Source organism: Sinocyclocheilus rhinocerous, unplaced genomic scaffold (assembly GCF_001515625.1).
Source record: "Sinocyclocheilus rhinocerous isolate Xijiao unplaced genomic scaffold, SAMN03320098_v1.1 scaffold662, whole genome shotgun sequence".
NCBI classification, from domain to species: Eukaryota; Metazoa; Chordata; class Actinopteri; order Cypriniformes; family Cyprinidae; genus Sinocyclocheilus; species Sinocyclocheilus rhinocerous.
The window spans coordinates 3,461,005-3,481,674 of NW_015639782.1; the positions used below are offsets into that span (position 1 = coordinate 3,461,005).

Below are 20,670 nucleotides of genomic sequence, written 5' to 3' on the forward strand. Positions count from 1 at the left end.
TGAAGCAAAGGGCCTGTGAAGGTAAATACTGAAATATTTGAAATTTTAGTAACCTTGATATTGAAACAGCAGATGTCCAATATTTTTGCTTTTTGTCCATTATTGGTCAAGGTAATGCAGTATTACTACTGTAGTCTGTAACAGTAAGAGGTGATTAAAGAGATGTCATCACAGCACAAATCCAGTTATTAGTACTTCAGACCGGTGAACTGCTTCACTAGTTTACGCATGATTATTGTGTATAAAATAGCCCAAATTAACAGTCCAAAGACTGAGATTAAACTGACAGAAAAGATAAGTGAGGTTACTTTTCAACAGTTGAGGCAAATACTGATACCAGTTAAGTACCAATAAAATTTGAACAAGTACTACACGCAATTCTCGACCGCAACATCTACAATGATGGATGTTACAAATGCAAAGATCTGTAAACCAGTGCTGTAATGCAATAAAGATAACAGAATGCTGTAAACAATTCTGAGCATAAAAGAATTAGAAATGGGAGAAATTATTGTCAATAACTCAACATACTCTTGCTTTTTGGTCTGTATATTACAGTACAAACAATATTAGGATATATGAGATTTGTGAGGTACATGCAAATACTATTATAAATGAAATCTGTATGGGCATTGTTAAAAACAAATAAACTAAACTGACATCAATCATGTTTTCTTTTAATAGTTATTTATAATCAAAAGTCATTTATATTTACTTTTTTTTTTTTTTTAACTAGAACTTAATCAACATTTGTTAAAACTTCCTCTGGTGACCTGGAAATATTTTCGGCAGTCCTAAATCTCTCAAACTGGTTCACTTCAAATGTGATACGGATAGGGAGTGTTGATATTCATAAGGGTTAGATAACAGCTGGGGAAGACGGAGAAATCTACTGTGATTTTTAACCATGTGACGAGACTGGAGGTTTGTCTCTTATTTAAATGAAGCCGAAGGCAATCTTGAAAGGCCCTGTACACTACATTTGAGACCAATGTCACACCAGAGGAAGAATAGGATAGTCAAATAAAGTTTATTTAACATGTGGTGGCCAGAGACTGATGTATAGGAGGCTGGAAACAGCGAACATGCTCTACAGTAGAGCTGTCTGTCTCCACAGCCTTCATGTATTTGTTGAGGATGGCGAAGATCTCGTTGTTGAGAATCTGATACTTTCTGATGCGGTCTGCCATCTTTTTCAGGGGCTGAAAGTTACATGACAAAACATTAAATACAGAAGCCCATATCTACAAGTTGGCACATTTACACTATCGTCCAAAGGTTTGGGGTCTGCAGGATTTTATGTTATTGAAAGAAGTCTCTTATGCTCACCAAGGCTGCATTTATTTGATCAAAATACAGTAAAAACAGTAATATTGTGAATTATTATTACAATTTAAAATAATCGTTTTTTTATTTTAAAATATTTAAATTTTCAGCATCATTACTCCAGTCTTCAGTGTCACATGATCCATCAGAAAATATTCTAATATGCTGATTTACTGCTCAAGAAACATTGCTGACCCCAAACTTTTGAAGAGTAGTGTATATTGCATCGCTAACGGTGTTAAGAGTTTCCTGCAATGATTTGTCATTTTTAAATAGTTCATGTCTATGAAATCAGAAACTTACCACATTCTTAATGATCTCATCTTTGCCGTCCTGCCTCTGGACCTTCAGCAAGTGGTAGCAGAAATCGAAGAGGTCAAAGCGACGTTGTTGTCCTAATAGCACAATAATGGCACATCCAGCCCAGTTCAGACCATCACCGAAGCACTGCCTGAACACAAAAAAGCCCAAAACATTTCATTTATATGATGTGAACCTAAATCAAGTGCTTGCTTGCTATTTTTTGTGTAAATTACAAACTATTCAAAAAATCCCAGCTGAATGTATATGCATACTCTGCAGTGAACTCGTGCGTGCCCACAGGGATGCAGTACACAAACTGCATGGCGCTCCAGAGGCGGTGGAACTCCATGCACTCGTCCACATGCATGACGCCATTGGTGGGGGGAGGGCCTCGCCACACGCTGTCCTGAAGGAAGCTGCGAATGCGCGTCAGGATGACTTCAAACATGGACAGACCACAGCACAGACGCTCCTTGGTCAGCAGGTCTCCCTCTCGTGCTATTGCAATTTGCTATGAAAGGCAATTAAAAAACAAAACGTGTTAAAATGGAGACCAAATCAACCTAATCATGTACTGCACTGCAGGCATAAACAGTCTAAATACAGTGGGTATAGAAAAGAATCACCCCCTTTAAAAGAATCACATTTTATTGCTTTGCAGCCTAAAATGAAGACAGACACAGTTTTTGTTTTATCCAGCTGTATTTACTCAGTGCAACTTATAACATCCAAGTGAAAGATATAACACCAACATGTCAGAAACAAACAAAAATAAAGAACCAGAATCACTGAGTTGGAAAAAGGATCAGCCCTTCCTAAAAATGACTTGTAAACTCAGTCAGGTGTAGCTAATCACCTTCTCAATGGCACACAAAATCATTTGACTTTCAACTGTGATCAGCTGTGGTCATTTTGATTTGCTCAGCATGAAAAGAGCTTTCCTGGAGCATTTCAGTCCTTGGTAGTACAACTGAAGCACTGTCAAAAGATCTCTGGGATGAAGTTAAGTCAGGAGATGGATACAAAAAATTTCAAAGGCTTTATCAATGCCTAGAAGCACAGTGAAGTCTATTATTAAGAAGTGGATTTGGTACAACACAGACCCCTGGATCAGGACGTCGCTCCAAACTAGATGAAAGAGCCAGACTAGTTTACTGAAAGAAATGTATTATTCTATTCAGCAAAAATACATTAAACTGATCAAATGCGACAGCAAAGACGTTTACAATGTTACAAAATATTTCTATACAAAAACATAAATAAATGTATGTGGTAGTGTTATACATGTTGTGTTACTGATAAATGCGATGAGCATGTTGGCTCTGATCTGTGAGTGCCTCACCTGTGGGGTCCCAAGTCTCTCAATAAGGGGCACTAGGTGAAGAGGAGCATACTTTGCCTCCAGCCTCTTCATCCTCACCTCAAGTCGCTCACCCTCTGTAAAAATACAACATTAAATGAAGATTTCAGCAGGTATAAAACTGAATTTATATAAATATTTCTTAATCAGAAAGCAATTATGAGGAACATGATCTTGTAGTTTTTAAATGTAATTTTTCACCTTTGATGTAGACTCTTGGGAGGATGTTCTGGAATGGAGCAGCATGAAGTAAGTCACAAACTTCTTCCTGTGACTGAGTTCAAACAAAACAAAAACATGAGGAATGAATGAAAAATGCTTCTTTATCACACTGTTAAATGAAATCTGAATCAAGCTTTACATACAAACATCACACACACACACACATCAGTGTGAAAATGGGTTAGTCATAATATGTATGAAAATGTGAAAATGTAACGGTCCTAAACAACATGATGATATTTATGTAGAATTGATGGTGACTGAGAAGCTCAGTCTGAATAACGGTAACTGATTATACCAAATATAGTATTGATAAAAGGATCTCATCCAATAATTTGATCACAAATAGCACTTTCTGATTCTACTCGAAAGTTCGAAACAATAAAAAAAAAAAACCTTGAAACAATTTCAAAACATTTCCTTTAAATCACCTGCTGTGAACAGCGTTCCTATTATTATGCATGGTCTCATTTTTTATATATTTATTTTATTATTTCGATACATTATATAAATATTTATATAAATAAATATATACATATTTATATATAATATGCATATTTCTGTGAGAACTATGATAGTTTTTTTGCAATAAAAGGTTGTATATATTTGTTGGAAATATGTTGGGTACCCTATTAAAGGGTGGCATATTCTTTATTTTATTCACTTAACACTATTTTTTTGAAGTTGGTCTATGCATGCATGCAGATTGTCCTTGGTTGTTGCGACATGCCCTACTTTTCTGAGCAAAATTTAACACATTAACTTAAAAATTTTTTTTCTTGAGACTCGTATGTTCTACGTTTCAGTCTGTTGTGCTCCATCTAGCTATTTTTTTAAACACAAAAATGGGTCATGTGACTGCCCAATCCACAAACTGTAGATTACAAAACGTAGTTTTGAACATCCCTAACTACTAATATGCATTCTATTAAACCTCTACATCAACATTTACTAATATAAACCCAGAAAGATATAAAATATGGGATAAATAAATGACTATTGTGGCAGTTGGTGTAAACCCTAAATTAAATGTAATGTGAAAGTTTAAAGGTCTCATGGCATTAACCTTCAAATCAATGAGGCACACAAATTTGAGCAAAAATCACTTCATTCACAATAATAAAACAAGCACCGAACAACACCCAAACAAGAAGAGAAAGACGACCAGAAGAGCACCCTGACAGAAACAATGTTAATGAGAGATCAGCGTGCAATGATCATCCGACACATTCACTATGCTTCAGAGAGAGAGACCCAAACAGAAACACAAGAGAAACAGGCATCAGAAGAGTTACAGTCAGAAGAAGAGAAGTGTATGGAAGCAGATGTGCACCAGTACGGGACGTCACAGGCAGCCAGAGAGGAGTCGTGACTGCCATGAAAGCAAGGAAGACTTCCTTTGGAAGAAATGATCCTAAAGAAGCCTCTTAATAGTAACCCACTGGGCACATGCAGAGTCCAAACGTCACGACAGTGCCAGACGTTCACAGCTCCGTATTACATTTCGAGTTTTATTCTCTCGTCTTGGTGACACTAGCATCCTTGAATCCATGGCAGAACACGGCACAAAAGTGACTAAAGAAAAAGTATAAAAACCAGGAAGAGTGTGTGTTCAATCAGTTTGTGGTACGGTTACATGAATGAGGCCTAATTCCTTACCACCTGTAGTTGTTGCCAGCGTGTAATGAGAAATAAAGTAGCTTTTTAGGGGCAGATGGCAACAGTGTCCTCCACCCACACACTCGTTAACATACACACAGTAATTCATTGATATTCACATCCAGAAATGCACACATATTGGCATACACATCAGTGTACAACACACACTTTCTACAAATTCAAATCTGCCTCTTTATGGAGCTCATTTGCAAAGCCAGGCTGAGTCATGTCAGGATTGGGCCTTGAAATTTGGTGCGTCAACAGGATGCTTTCATTATAAAAAAATATTTCCTTAAAGCAAATCATAAATATTCAGAAGAAAACAAGGCATATTATGAAAGATCAGACCTGCCAACCTTGGCAAAGTATTATGAGAACAGGAATAGTGCTAAGCTAAGTTCATATTATTTTGCACCATTTTGCTTTGCACCCATTTCCCCATATACACCACCATATCATGAAGAAAACAATGCAATAATTTATAGTTCGGTGAGGGATAACCCACTGGGAAAGCAATTTTTTTAATATCAGCCTTAAAATGTGGATTTAGTCAATTTTAGCATAAGGCTATAAGGAAAAATAAAGGGAAAAAAAGTCTCTCTACTTTATTTGCCTCATTGAACACAAAAGTTGCACCACATTTTTGTGTAGTTTGGAATCGCAAATCTTACCTTGGCAGGTCTGAAAGATTAAAGCTAAAATAGAAATCAGCTTTGAGATGAGGTTTTATATTACTTGATTAGGACTAAGTCATGCAAATATGAAAATTAAGTCAGAGGGGGTCTCACCAGAGCTTGCTCGATGAGCAGACAGAAGAGGATGGCGTTGCCCACCTCCCTCAGACTCTGAAACACATCTGTCTTGAGCTCAGCGTACTCAATGATGTCCTTCAGCTGATGGTGGAAGAACTCCAAGATGCCTGACAAGCGTTCCACATTGCATAACTTAAAAAACACTCCAGGCTAGGATCTGACATTCATATCCTTAAGTTACAGCCTTCTTAACTTTAACAAGCTATAAAATGTTTTACAAAGTGTAATACAAATTGTTTTAATTCATTCATTCTACTAAATTAACAAATTAAATTGACAACTCTAATATAATTACATTTACATTCATGCATTTGGTAGACATTTTTATCCATTTTTAGAGGCTTACAGAGCATATAATTTTTTTAAAATTATTTTAAAATCTTTTTTCATCCTATTCCTTGTATTTATTCTGTTTACACACTGTTGGATGCATGTAAGATAGGCTGCTGCATGAATAGGGCATACATAAATACATAAATCCGTAGCAGATTAAGACAGGTGGAGTTGGGGGAAGTGGAGGGTCTCTGATAGTGGTGCAGGACCAGCTTATACTGAATACTGCATCAGAATATAATATAATATCTAATACCTTTAGTCTCTGTACTCATTATTAGACTGTGACACAACTGGAGTGTTACTAGCTCTGAACTCACCTGGTGATCCGTACTCATGACGAGGGAGACGGCAGATCTTGGGCATCACCTCTATGAGGGTTTTCACATACTGCAGGATGGTGCCTTGCAACTGGAAAAGACAGATGGACATGACAAGTGATAAAACAAAATTGGAGAAGTGCATGAAAGAGAAACTACATGTACACATAGCAGAGAGACAAAATACCAAGCTCTTGACAATCTTGAGCAGCTCCTCCATCACCACAGCAATGCCCTGGTAACCAAGAAGACGGCATATTGTTTTGAAGTGTGGAGGACCCACAAAATTCCTGTAGGAACTGTAGATGTGGGAGTAAGCAATGTTCAGAGGCTGAAAAACAGAGCGAGATGTTTAAAAATAGACATCAATATTCTCTAGCACACTGTATGTAACACATTCAAGTCTTTGGTTCGGTATCACAAACTAATTATGCTGCTTACAGACCTTGGAGCCATACAAGTAGTAAGGCTGGACATTGGCAGGTTTGTCCCTCTGAGGCTCCTGGGTAAAGGGAATGGCTGTCCGCACAAACCTGTTCCATGAGATTTAACACTTTTGTCAACATTGTCATCTATAATGAACCACATTAGTACGGATCTGTATCTACAGCTTATGTTTACCAACCTGTTGGTGGAGCCATTGTAACAGTAGTTTGGTAAGAAGTCAAAGTTGAGTTCCCAGAAGACATGCAGTGTGATGCGGCCGTATGGAGCAGACACGTTGTGATTGGCCTCACGGAACATGGCGTCAAAACTGTCCAGGGTCATGTGCTTCGAGAGCAGGCGATGAGTCAACCTGTTGATTTCCATCAGCCATTCAAGCTCCTGAAATACACATGACCAAAACATTTCAGTTTAGTGAATAGTCCAAAGTTCTTAGAGTCTTTGAATTTCTAAATCAAGATGATTAAATATTAAGATGTCCAAATGGGTAAGAAAATTGTCTGCATGTTTGTAATACTGAAAAAACAGAGATTATGAGGACAACAAATACCAAAACAGTCAGAAGCACAAGCATCTCACCACTATGGAGGTGAGGTCCTCGCTCTCAAAGCGGCTGATGGCCTGATCCAGGGATTTGTACATGGCTGCTGAGATCCTCTGGGTTATCAATCTGTTCAAGTCAATGGAGCGACCCAGCATCTAACAAAACAAAAACATGTTGTTAGATTCATCATTTACAGAGTATCGAGAGTGATAGTAAGTTTGCTCTACATTAAAGGGTTAGTTCACTCAAAAATGAAAATTCTGTCATTAATTACTCACCCTCATGTCGTTCCACACCTCTGAGACCTTCGATTATCTTCAGAACACAAATTAAGATATTTTTGATCAAATCCGATGGCTCAGAGAGGCCTCTATTGACAGCAACGCCACCCAAACTCTCAAGATCCATAAAGGTACTAAAGACGTCGTTAAAACAGTCGACGTGACTACAGTGGTTCTACAATAATTTTATGAAGCGACGAGAATACTTTTTGTGTGCAAAAACAAAACAAAAATAACGACTTTATTCAACAACCTCTTCTCTTCTGTGTCATTCTCATACGTTGTTTATGTCCAGCGCTTCCAGATTCTACGTCAGAACGCCGGCTCATTATTGGGCGGCTCCTGCATCAGCATCACACGAATGCGTCACACTGCTCACATGTGCAGTTTTGGCCAATAATGAGCCGGCATTCGGACGTAGAACACGGAAGCCTTCACTGTGCTTACTGCGTTATCCGCGTAAGGATAATGACAGGGAAGAGAAGAGATTGCTGAATAAAGTAATTATTTTGTTTTGTTTTTGGAGTTTGGGTGGCGTTGCTGTCAATGGAGGCCTCTCTGAGCCATCGGATTTGATCAAAAATATCTTAATTTGTGTTCTGAAGATGAACGAAGGACTTAGGGGTGTGGAACGACATGAGAGTGCGTAATTAATGACCGAATTTTCATTTTTGGGTGAACTAACCCTTTAAAACGGAGTTGCCCATTCTAATTAGTAATTGGTGTAGTGTCACACCTGTACATGTCTCTGTTTGAGCAGTGTCTCGTAGCGGTTTGAAGGCGGGTATGGAATGATCACACCATAGTTCTTACACTCCGCACGGAAGCGTTTGTCTAGGAGGACACTGTGAGGAAGAAAAAGAAACATACAATCTATAGCAGAATAATTTCTTTGTTTTGACCTCTGAAGTTGAGCTTGAGAAACATTTAAGATGAGACTGGATAAGATGGATATTGTTACCTTCCAGCCATTGCTTTGTAGTAGGCAAATATCTGGTCAGCTAACTTGTACACAAACTGATCGAAACACAGGTTGACCTAAAATGAAAAAGAGATTGCTTCAGTTTTTACTTAAGATACCTTTGAATGGAAGATAATAATGAACAAGTTGATAATAAATAAGTAGATAAACACTCTACCTCGGCCTCTATCTCATCATAGAGGAACTGCTTCTTGAATTTGGTGAGGGCATAATAACCACTATCATTATAAAGGTCCAACGGATACAACACATATCTGAGGGTAAAAAAAAAAGATTCTAATAATGCTATAATCTGACAGACACAATTAGTGTTCATATACACTACTGTTCAAAAGTTTGGGGTTGGTAAGATTTTCTCTTATAAGTCTCTCATGCTATGGTTACAATTTAAAATAACGGTTTATTATTTGAATATATTTTAAAATATATTTTTTTCCTGTGACAGCAAAGCTGACTCTTCAATGTCTCAATCTTCTAATATGCTGATTTGGTGCTCAAGAAACATTTTTATTATTGTCAATCTTGAAAACAGTTGTGGTGCTTAATATTTTTTATGGGTACTGATATATACGATTAATTTAACACATCCATACTGAATAAATAGAAGACTGACTCCAAAATTTGGAACGCTCGTGTAGCTTAATACCCAGTATAAACTTTGTGTATGTGGCACATACTCCATCATGGAGGGCTCTTTGGTCTCCAGAATGTGGTCGGTGAGGATCCAGGGCATGGACATCTCAATGGGGAACTGAATACGACGGCCCATAGTGAGCTCCAGAAAGAACTCTCGGAACCATAGTTGGGACAGATCACAGCACTGCTGCAGGGCCTCTGACAGCCAGTCAGGAAAGAATGAGAACGTCATGAAAGGACTGCAACATTTTTCAGTCTACTCTGTTGCTGTGAAAACTATGAATATGAAAGTGAAAGTGAAAGTGAAGTGACGTGTGACCAAGTATGGTGACCCATACTCGGAATTTGTGCTCTGCATCCAAGTGCACACACACAGTAGTGAACACACACCCGGAGCATATGCACTTTTCATATAAAGATGATGCAGTTGCGATACAGAAAACTGTTGCTGTTGTCTCACCACTAAAGTTCAGGAGATGGGTGAAGAAGAAAGACTGCTTGTGGAAGTCCTCTATGGCCTGAACGATGGGGCCATCCAGACTGCTGCGAAGAGTCTTCTTAGAGCCACTTTTATCAGCGATGAGAGACTCCAGCATGGTGCGTACCATGTAGAGCTACAGGACCGGGAAGAGCAGATACTACTCAGAAACAAACTTTACAAATAGCATTAAATATCATCTATGTTGCAAACACAATTTGACTGACCTGTGTGCTTGAGGGGCCAACAGCGCGACGAGGAACTTTGATGTCAAATCCTCCTTTGGGGTCCTTCTCTCCCCTCAGACAGGGGTCATTAGGAGGTTCTCTTCCCCCTTCCCAATCACAGATGGTTTTACGAATTGCCTGAAGTACACTATAAGGAAGCAAGGAGATAAATAATGTCCAAAAAAGTATTTATTTTTTATGTGGTGTACATCTTACCTAATGAGGACATTCTTTTTCTTGCGCACAGCCTGTCTGAGTGGCTCTCTAAGGGTCACTTGTGCAAAGTCCTGCAGGGCAGAGTAGATTGTGTTCCTGATGGCCTGGTTGAACACACTCTCCATCCGTCCCATCAGAACCTGAAGACCCTTGATCATAGCAATGACCTCCACCAAGGCAAACTTCTCCTCACTGGTGTAGTTGTAGCGTGTGGCGCGTTCATACTCCTCAGCTGTGCCAGGACAGTCCTTATTGCAGAACTTATCAGTCGGGTGGACTAGTTTCCAAGAGTACTAGAGGACGAGAAGACAGTTTAAATGCAAGATAGATGGAGAAGTTGAATGCTGCAAACTGTTGAAAATTATCTCAGACGTACCACTTCCATGACATGAGTGCTCCACTTGGACAGAAGCTGCAGTCCTCTGAGTGCCAGGTCGAAAAGCTCCTTGTATTCTTCATCAGACTTCTGACTGTCCAGCCCTGATCCAGTCACCACCTCACTGTTACTGTAGCGCGCCAGCTCAGAGATGAAGCGGATGTGGTCGTCTCTGATCTGCACCATCTGCTCGCAAAGGTTATACTGTGGACTGATGCTGCTCTGAGTGCAGGTCCACCTGAGAGAGAGAGAGAGAGAGAGAGAGAGAGAGAGAGAGAAAAGACACTATTAAAAAGATGTACACTTTTTGAAAGAAGTCTCTTATGATTAAAAATACAGTAATATTGTGTAATATTATTACAATTTAAAATAACTGTTTTCTATTTTAATATATATTAAAATTAAATTATTCCCATGAAGTCAAAGCTGAATTTTCAGCAGCCATTTCTCCAGTCTTCAGTTTCACGTGGTCCGTCAGAAACATTCTAAAATGCGGATTTGCTGCTCAAGAAACTTTTCTATTATTCCAACTTTTATTAATGTTGAAAACAGCTGTGCTGCCTAATATTTTTGTAGAAACTGTGACAATTTTTTAGGATTCTTTGATGAATAGAAATTCAAAAGAACAGTATTTATTTGAAATAGAAATCTTTTATAAACACATAAATGTCTTTACTGTCAGTTTTGATGCAACTTTTGATACTGAATAAAAGTATCATTATCTTTCAAAAAAGTTACAGAGTCAAAACTTCTGAACATTTCATTAACCAGTCAAGTAATGCTAACAAGAGAACTAGTATCAGATAGAAAGCAATGCACTTGTGGTTACAAGATCGTGTCATTTATAAAATAAGTCGATCACTCACTTGGACTTGTTCTCTTCATAGTGGGCACTTGTTTCTATGTAGCGTGACAGCTCGATCTGCATGTCTCCAAACAGGGGCACGACCTGAAGCTGTGAAGGCAACCAAAACAAATGTTACAATCAGAGAACTATGAAAAAAAAAAGTCAGTTTTCAAGAGAACCAGAAAGTTTGTCTTCACCTTAAAGAACTTGTCGATTTTGCTAAGGTTTATCCTTTTCTTTGCATCCAGTTTGTAGATGTTGCTGACATTTCCATCCATCAAGTATAGACCAAAACCCATGACCTGAAACACAGAGCCATGCCTTCATCTGTGAAGCTCTCTTTCAGCCGAGTCTAAAAAGCTTCAGCAGGAATGGATGCGCTCACCTTTAGCAGCATGTGTTTCTCACTGGGGGTCAGGTACATCTTGTTCTCGTAGTAATCCACACAGATGTTGACAATATCAGCCAGCAGCTCCTCATAACCTGGGATCACCTCCAGCTGCTGGTGCAGACACTGGACAAACATCACATAAAACATGACACACTGAATGCAAATGTCCAAGTGAAACGTGAACACAGAAGCTTTGGGGGAGGACAAGATTATCCATGAAAAATCACTTTTATTTTATGGCTGCTCATCACATAAGCCTAACATATGGCTACAGAAGTTGTATGGACCACTTTTATGGTTCCTTTTTAGTGTTTTTAGTCATTATTGGAGCTTGACAGCCCTTAGTTACTTTAAACTGTCAAAGTGTTGCATGAGCTGCATAACAAATATTTAAATAATTCTTGTGTGCCACAGGAAAAAATAACAGTATACAAAATTGAAACATCAACAGCTACATAAAATAAATGTAGTAAATATAGAGTGGACTATAATGGGTGGACTATTCCTTTAATGTATATTTGACCATATGTTAAGTTACACATACCTGTGTAATTCTGTTGTGATTGGCTAAAAACATAGAGAGGTTTTGGGACTCCTGGATGGACTGTGGGTCAGCCATCTTTCTCAGGAATTGAGCCGCTCTTTAAAGAAGAAATAGCAATATAGAACTTTTATAAATATTCTATGTTATAATATATATATTATAGTATTTTAATAAAAAAAAAATTTTTTTAAATGTAAACTTGACCTTTATACCTCTTGTAAGCAGAGTGGTCATTTTTTACACTGCACTTCATGTTCTTCAGTTCGTCCAGCACAGCAAACATGTTGATAAACTTTCCTAAAGTGAGGAGGTAGGCCTCGGACACAAAGTCCTTCCTGCGTTCAGCATGACACAGTCGCTTTACCTCGCTGCAGAAACGTTCAGTGGCCTTGCGCTAGAAGGAGGGATATCAATGTTAAAGCCATGTACTACCAAAATGTCACGACTCTCGATACTAATTTTGAAAGCACAGCAAAAACTTATTTAATACACTACTTTATTTGAAAAAGTTAAATATGAATATAAATATTAAGAAATTAAATGGAATGTAGCCTTCAAGTATTTGTTATTTTCTTTAAGTAATTAAAAATAAAGACAAAAATAAAGACATAAGAAATAACGAGCAATGAGTGTTTCTCCTTTTTTCTTATAAGAATTGTTGTTTGATGAATAATCATGGAATTTCGGGATTAATAAGTAATGAATGGAGTTCAAAGAGTTTTATTCCTCTCTCACCTGGAAGTACATGAATTTCATGAGCTTGGTGACCTCAGGTTCCAGCACCTCCACAGTCTTCTCATAGATCTCCACTCGGTTTGGCTGCTCGTTGCACTTCACCTGATATGCACAAGAGGGCGTCATTAAACTGTCAGCATTCAGAACTGAGATCATGAATAATGAGTCTTTTCCCTGCAGTGAGTGCAGGGCAATTATGTTGTTGAACTTGGGTCATTTCAATCATAACTTGGGGTTCAGATTCTCTTCAGACAGAGAGCATATCTTAAAAAAAAGTCAATTAATGTAAAACAAGACTTAGCACACAGTCTTTTGAATGCTGGCAGCAACATTCAAACTTCAATAAATCTATGCGCATGTAATTTGATAGATGATACTCTAGCATATTCTTATTGAGTTCTTCTTCTACACCACGACTTACCTGATAGTAAAAGCGTATGTGGGCCAGTAGGCCAAATTGTGCATGATTTTACTAGAGTACTGAGAATACACCTCAAATCGGACCAGTTACTGCATCGGATGTCACGTGTGTGTGTGTGTACCTGAGGAATGGCTCTGGAGCAGCTCCTCCAGGTGTACAGCATGACGGCATACTCGTGCCCCTCCTCCAGCATTTCATTCTGAGAAGAAAAACACAGTTTGAAAAAGAGGAAAAAGAACAACAGCTATAAAGGAATCACTCACATAATCTCCTGTGAATTCGGTATAAATGTTCCAATAATTTTTCTGACCTCATGCCTTGAAACAACAATCCATCAGACACTTATTTGCTGGAAATGACCATTATTGCTATGGAGAATAACTAGATCCATGTTTCTTACAGGAATTATCAGCATTCGCAAGGCAGCAATGATGATATAAAAAGTTGTAAGTCTGTTTATAGACAGAGGGAGAGATGAAGAGAGGGAGAATGTCTAGACAGTTCTGCTGATTATAGTGGAGGCAATTCAGTTTTGTCATTTCATGCTGCATACATTTAGTGTAGACTAGATATAAGAGTCCCTAATTATGCTCTACTTTCTATTAATAAATAATGTAGCCTGGATTTCTGCCAATTACATTTCAGCAGCATTCAGCAAGTATTACAATTAAGGCTTTGCAAAACTGGCCAGTCGGTGGGTTGCCTAAACAACTAGTTAACGACAGTCTTGAGCTTGTTGCAGCTTTACCTGACAGGTTTGTATTGTTCAGAAACAGCTGGATTACACAAAAAGAAAAAAAAAAGCTTTAAAAAAAAACATCTTCCTAAAATATAAAGGCATAATTATAAAACATTATAAACATTATAAATACAATCTTTATAATGAAAATATTATAAATGTGTAAAATATCTGGATTTTTTTTTTTTTGTATTTTATGTCAATAGGATTATGAATGAGAGGAAAAAGACTCGTTTCAGATTTTCCCACCAGCGTATAGAAAGAAGAATGAAATTGTAATAGTATGGTATATTATTTTATTATTTTGGAATACTTTGGAATAATTTTGGAATGTAGTGTAATGTAGAATGTAATTAAATTAAATGGAATGTAGTAGGGGTGACCCCGAATAGTTGACGATTCGATGCTTCGATAGGAGGAGCCCGATTCGACTACCAATCTTACAGTCGAATATTCGCGGAGGTGTTATGATCGTGCCATTTTGGCTATATGGGGGTGCTCAAATGTCTGATTTCAAATAGAACTACCGGTTTTCTCCCAATAAGTTAATATACAGCCTATTAAGATAATGCTGTAAATAAGAATCTGAAAAGAAAGAAGCTTTAAATAAATATTTTAACGTGCGTGAATAAATCCAACCAACCCTATAGATTTAAGTTTCACTTTCCATAATCCGTGACCGACAGAGAAGCATCTTGGCGGCAGGAATTTAAATCTTTAACAAGACTCAAACTGACACAGGCAGAGTGAAAGCCTGGATTTTTTTGATCAGGTAGGGTACACGTGATTTCAAAACATTTCAGCCGGTTTATATATATTGTTTATATATTATTTATCTCGTATAGGATGCATTTGGTTGAGTTGCGCTGCAGTAAAGCGCTTCATTGTAGTACTACTGTGATTATCTCTTCAGCGCGAGCAGGACAAACAACAATGCAGAATATTAATAACTATGACTGGGACTGTCATATACATAACATTATACATAACCATCTTCCTAAAATATAAAGGCATAATAAACATAAAACATTATAAACATTATAAATACAATATAATGAAAATATTATAAATGTGTAAAATATTATCTGGAAATTTTTTTTTTTTTTTATGTCAATAGGATTATGAATGCATTTTTTGAGAGGAAAAAGACTTGTTTCAGATTTTACCACCAGCGTAGAGAAAGAAGAATGAAATTGTAATAGTATGGAATATTATTTTGGAATACTTTGGAATAATTATGGAATAATATTATTACTTTTATAATTCTTTTCTCTGAACTTTTTCCCAGACCCCCTTGTGGCCCGTCGCTCGTCACTGGAACCAATGGACTAGTCGACCTTACTAATTAATCATCTACAACTCATCTGAATGGAGTCTGTATGTTAAGCAAGTTGATTTAAATGTACAAAAGTAAGCAGAGACAATAAAAGTATGAGGGTATGATTTCAATTGTTTCCATTGCAAACACTGCATTTACTTCTAAACCCAAGTTTAGTCAGACCACAGCATTCATCCAGCCACCTATGTACAGCATACAAAGACCACATCTATGTGCTCATTAGAGCTTTAGCAGAAGGTAGCTGAAGCAAACAAGACCTCCAGTCCTTGAGGACTATTTCACTGACTATTTCACTGAGTAATGTGCACTCCTGTTTGACAGTCCACGCACATCCATGAGCCACTGAGCTGTGAGAGGAAGAGGTGGAGCATAGCTGCTTCAATACCATTTTTATCCAGCACAAACCCCCACAGAAACAAAACTGTACAAAACAAGCATAAACAAGGGTGTCTTTGTGAAAAGGTGTTTGTCCTGAGCTCTCTGTCTCACACCTCTGCTAAAACAGAATTGAAACTGATGGGGGTTTTGATATGGCACAAAACATCTTGCCCAGCTTTCACATGCTTGACCCTTAAATAGTCATTACTGTTGTAAATCTGTTGATGTGGTTTGAGATGTTCTGACAAATGGACGTTCATTTAAGAAATTCACACATAGCAATCCATGCTTAAGATAATGAAATACCTTCTTTTAAAGTCCTCAAAAACTAAGTTCAAATTTAGACTTACATGCCATACAATTTTACGTGCATGCTCGTGCATGCAATTTTACGTGCATGTCACAGTCAAATAGGATTTACTTTGTAATATTATAAATGTCACTTTTGATCAATTGAATGCATTATTGCTGGATAAAATAAATAAATAAATAAATAAAATATTCACAAACACAAAAAAAATCATATTAACTGCAAACTGTTACTTCAAGGTGTTTCACAGAACACCATGATATTGCCAGTTTACATGTTGAAAAAACACGGTTTTATAACAATACCTAAACATATGGTAATGTCATGGTAATTTTTTTGTAAGTAAAAGCTTTGGGAAGCTGCTCTGGGCTTATTTAAATATCGCTGTAGCAAAGAAAAGCCTACATCAGATAAACTGAATGACTGTTTCTGCTTCTCAGTGCCCTTCTGATAAAAATTTCAGAAAGAACCATAAAGAGCAGCTTTGTTATAATGCAACATCCTTTCGTTATTGCTGCTCTGGTCACATGACCAGCAATTCTAATGTGCTGTTTCACAAAGTCCTCCTTCTACTCACCATGCTGGAGTGCACAGTGGCCTGTTCAATGTAGCGGGCAATACCAGTGACAAACGCATTTCTGTCTTCGAAGTTGGTGTCAAAGTTCGCCTAGTAACAGACAGAAGGTCAGTCCAGTTATGTCCAATTTTACTGTAAACTCTACATCCAACAACAACTATAAAAAAGCACCTGGTACATGATGGAGGATGGTGGGGGTTCGATGCATGGCTGCTGGTCTGGGAGGGGAAGCTCCTCCAGCAGGTCCACATTGGACAGCGCATCCTCCAGGGTCACGTGGGTTGTCATGGCGACACAGGTTCACTCACAAAACAGTCCAATCTGAAACAGACATAAACCATGAGCTTCAACACCATCAGACAAGGATGCTGGACAAGGATACTCAACTCCATGTTGAAATGAAACACAGTCTATGAAACACTGGCATTTGAAAAGAAAAATGTCATGACCCTGAAGAAATCTCTCTAGTTAAAGTCTTTCACTTGGTTTCACTGGTGGAATTCAATTAGTCTCCAAACACAAGCAATGATGTGGCTGCCAGAAAAATCACAAGAAAAAGAACTAATGAAACGTTACATATTATGCATGCAGAGCTAATTTTATTATTTATAATATAAAGGAGGGCGATACTAACCAAAACCTGACATGAGTTATTATATTTTAGGTTACTGATATATAATTTTAATTTTAAAGTTAATTTTGCTTGAAATAAGGTTTAAAATTTTAGTTACCACTAAAATTTCATAATTCTCTACAGCAATTTCAACATTACGTGACTTCAGACATAACCTAATGTGTTAACGTGAATAAGCCAAGATGGTCATTTTGATGTATTTTTGTGTGAATTTGACTATATTTCGCAATAAGCCACGAACAACGAATTGAGCTCTCCTTTACGGTTTATTGCATGTTTAAAATCACTTCAACGTAACATAATATAATATAATATAATGGTAACACTTTAGAATAGGGAACACAACACATATTCACTATTAACTCTGTTTTTAGCCAAGAGAGTTCCCTGAACAAACTCCTAATTTGCTGCCTTTGCTCTATATTGTATAGAAGAGTAAATCATTCAACAGACATTACAAAAAGCAGCTTTAGAAGTCATGATCCTATTTCTGTTTTTTGTTTACCGTTTTTTTTAGCATCTAATACCATGAACGACACATTTCTAAAATGCTGTCAAAAAAAAAAATAGTTTTTACAACTTTTACAAATGCATCTCAAGACCCCTGCATTCTCAGGAAGTGTGGTTTGGTGAGGCATATTGCCGATTTTAGACCCGAGGCTGACTTTTGACTTACAAAACCAATGCCTTGAATTAGAAGGTACTTCAATTGCTCCTGTGCAGAATACTGCAGAATTTATGTGTAGGACAATCTTGGGCAAACCTGTCAAAGAATATTAATTCATTTATTATGAGAATGAAAAAAAATGATGAAAGAGAAAGGAGAAATGGGATTGGAAAATGTTGTATTCAAACTTAGGTTGCCCACATGTCCAACATATCTGTTATGTTGCAGCACGAATAAATTTCAGGTCTTAAGATGTTTATGTATAATACATGATTAATCTGTCCAGAACAGGTGATAAGAAGTGGCCTGTTAGTCATCTGTCCAAGAAGGAGGCTGATTTTTAATCTTTACCTTCATCAAAGCTTGACAGAGCAGCAGGGAAACATGGAGTTTGTTTGACCATTAAACATGGCACATGTAGGAAGAGAGATGGCCTGTGCTCACCATGTGATTAAATAAGGAGCCTATATGGAACAACAGCTCTCTTATGAGTAACCGAACAAACAGGAACTAAGTGGAACTTATGAAGTGTGAACAACGTACGGTAAGAGAGAAAAACGATGACGCATCATAGCAACAACAGACAGAGTGAAGGCTATTCACTGTGCAAACGAAAAACATTCTAGCAAAATGACCAAAAACAATAACTTACAATATGTCTGCAGGCTCTATTAACGCCAACAAATGCAATTGGAAAAATAATGACTTTTCCAACAGATTTTGGGGGGAATCAAATTATAAAAGGCTTACTTACAGTTGTCTGTCCACATTAAGCTGGGAAAAAAGTATTTTAACCTCACACAATGACACACATAAACTTTAAACTGCACTCTCAACAGGTTTGGTGGGTTGAACCCAATGTTAGTTTCAGGTGGTTGGAGGTCACAGCAGAATCACGAGAGAATAACGGTCTCAGACCTTTCACAGTAGGTCAGGGTGGAAACAACACTTGATCACAATGCTGAAGGCCACAGAAAGGGGCAACATCAGGTCTTCACAAGCACAAACTAGTCCAGGGATGTATGCCAAGTCAAATCAGTTAGTAAGTGGTGAAAGCTACAAGAAACTTTTCCTAATGGAAAAGCCCATTGTTAATATGTCACTTGCCATTTTTCTTGTACAGGCCACAAACAAATGCATGCTGATACGCTCAACAGCACTTTAACAATACAGATTAATCTATGCTCCTATAAAATGGGTGGGGTTTCCTTTCAGCATTTATGTATCTCACAATGTCATGCAACTATGTATTACAGGAGCTATCATTTAGACAACAGCAACAGCTCGAAAACATGTGAAGCTCCTGTTCTGCTTAGTTGCTTCTGCAAAGCTTATTCAAGTTCTGTCCTGAAAGAAAAATTAAGCTCCGCTTCAAAAACTAGTGAGCCATTGTTGTAACAAATCGATCCTCCTTTGAAATTGAGTCTCCATTAGCAGTGGTGGACGAAGTACACAAATCAAGTACTTGAGTAAAAGTACAGATACGTATGATAAAATATGAAATTGCATGATATAGTAAGAAATTACATTATACATATTTTGAATTAATGTAATTAGTGTATTCTTAGTACAACTAGTTGAATGAGACCTTATTTACAAGAAAATCAAATTTTTCACAACACCATCTTGCTACCTACATAGGTGCCTGCCTTCAAATGCAGCATTCTAGTCATCATGGAACCTCATAAGTGACTCATTTGGAACGCTCTCATTAATATTCTGTGTGAGAGACTTGCCTCACAATCACACATAACTGGAGTAAAACAATCGATTTTAAAATGGTTGAAACTACTTTTTATGATGATCTAATAAAGAAAAAACTCAATACACACTTCATGAAGGTGATCATATCTAATTGTGCAATATTCAACAAACAGAGCTGGTCTGCATCAAAAACAAAAATCAAAAAAAGAGGATGTACTTTGAGCCCTGGGTGTTCTGCACATTTTAATCTGTTGAAAATAATCACGTAAGGTGGCATGAGACATGTTCAGACTGATAACAACCACAGAGCTGAATCATTGTCATTCAAAATGGGACTCTTGGAAAAAAAAAACATCCATGACACCACCACGTTCCAAGTGGAAGAAGTGATCTGACAGGGAGAGAGAGAGAAAAAGTGTGGGAGACAGAGAGGTACACGCTGTGCCTGTGGAAAAGGATCCTGAGATACTAGAATAAACTTTCCCACAATGGCTGATTCCCATTGTACAGTGGGGTGCACTGTCTACATTCCTATACGTTCAGTGAGCATGAAAAAAAAAAATCGCACTACCACCGACATAAATGCATGAGCTACATGCCTTTACTGAGATACTACAAACATGTTATCAAGGGTACCAATTCCAACATAAATCTTATTTTATGTCTATAAAAAATGTGCATTACGTCTAAATTAACTCATAAAAATCTAATATAATTTCGTAAATTGCATAAACAATTATGAACAAAACAGCATCATGTATTTATGCATTGCTTAATCCAAAGAGCCGAAGCGCCATTCACACAGATTGCATTTAAAAACATATGAGACGCAGTAAAAAGGAATAAACCTCCACAAATTTGTGAC

The 20,670-nt window shown here is 37.5% G+C and overlaps 1 protein-coding gene across 1 annotated transcript in view; it reads right to left on the minus strand.

The window, feature by feature from the left end:
* Positions 1 to 694: 694 nt before the first annotated feature.
* The window catches only part of cyfip2 (cytoplasmic FMR1 interacting protein 2), a 24,817-nt gene continuing 4,841 nt past the window's right edge, over positions 695 to 20,670 (minus strand). The window contains exons 2-29 of the mRNA XM_016567874.1: positions 16,972 to 17,121; positions 16,801 to 16,890; positions 13,579 to 13,656; positions 13,037 to 13,138; positions 12,514 to 12,695; positions 12,302 to 12,398; positions 11,752 to 11,880; positions 11,564 to 11,668; positions 11,386 to 11,474; positions 10,520 to 10,757; positions 10,144 to 10,436; positions 9,928 to 10,075; positions 9,683 to 9,836; positions 9,264 to 9,420; positions 8,744 to 8,840; positions 8,566 to 8,642; positions 8,341 to 8,449; positions 7,359 to 7,478; positions 6,961 to 7,160; positions 6,781 to 6,868; positions 6,523 to 6,666; positions 6,336 to 6,426; positions 5,659 to 5,789; positions 3,191 to 3,263; positions 2,972 to 3,066; positions 1,902 to 2,140; positions 1,630 to 1,777; positions 695 to 1,202 (exon numbers count right to left, since the gene is read on the minus strand). Coding sequence (XP_016423360.1) covers positions 1,035 to 1,202; positions 1,630 to 1,777; positions 1,902 to 2,140; positions 2,972 to 3,066; positions 3,191 to 3,263; positions 5,659 to 5,789; positions 6,336 to 6,426; positions 6,523 to 6,666; positions 6,781 to 6,868; positions 6,961 to 7,160; positions 7,359 to 7,478; positions 8,341 to 8,449; positions 8,566 to 8,642; positions 8,744 to 8,840; positions 9,264 to 9,420; positions 9,683 to 9,836; positions 9,928 to 10,075; positions 10,144 to 10,436; positions 10,520 to 10,757; positions 11,386 to 11,474; positions 11,564 to 11,668; positions 11,752 to 11,880; positions 12,302 to 12,398; positions 12,514 to 12,695; positions 13,037 to 13,138; positions 13,579 to 13,656; positions 16,801 to 16,890; positions 16,972 to 17,088 — 3,759 coding nt within the window. The 5' untranslated portion in view covers positions 17,089 to 17,121 and the 3' untranslated portion in view covers positions 695 to 1,034. The remainder of the gene's footprint in view (positions 1,203 to 1,629; positions 1,778 to 1,901; positions 2,141 to 2,971; positions 3,067 to 3,190; positions 3,264 to 5,658; positions 5,790 to 6,335; positions 6,427 to 6,522; positions 6,667 to 6,780; positions 6,869 to 6,960; positions 7,161 to 7,358; positions 7,479 to 8,340; positions 8,450 to 8,565; positions 8,643 to 8,743; positions 8,841 to 9,263; positions 9,421 to 9,682; positions 9,837 to 9,927; positions 10,076 to 10,143; positions 10,437 to 10,519; positions 10,758 to 11,385; positions 11,475 to 11,563; positions 11,669 to 11,751; positions 11,881 to 12,301; positions 12,399 to 12,513; positions 12,696 to 13,036; positions 13,139 to 13,578; positions 13,657 to 16,800; positions 16,891 to 16,971; positions 17,122 to 20,670) is intronic.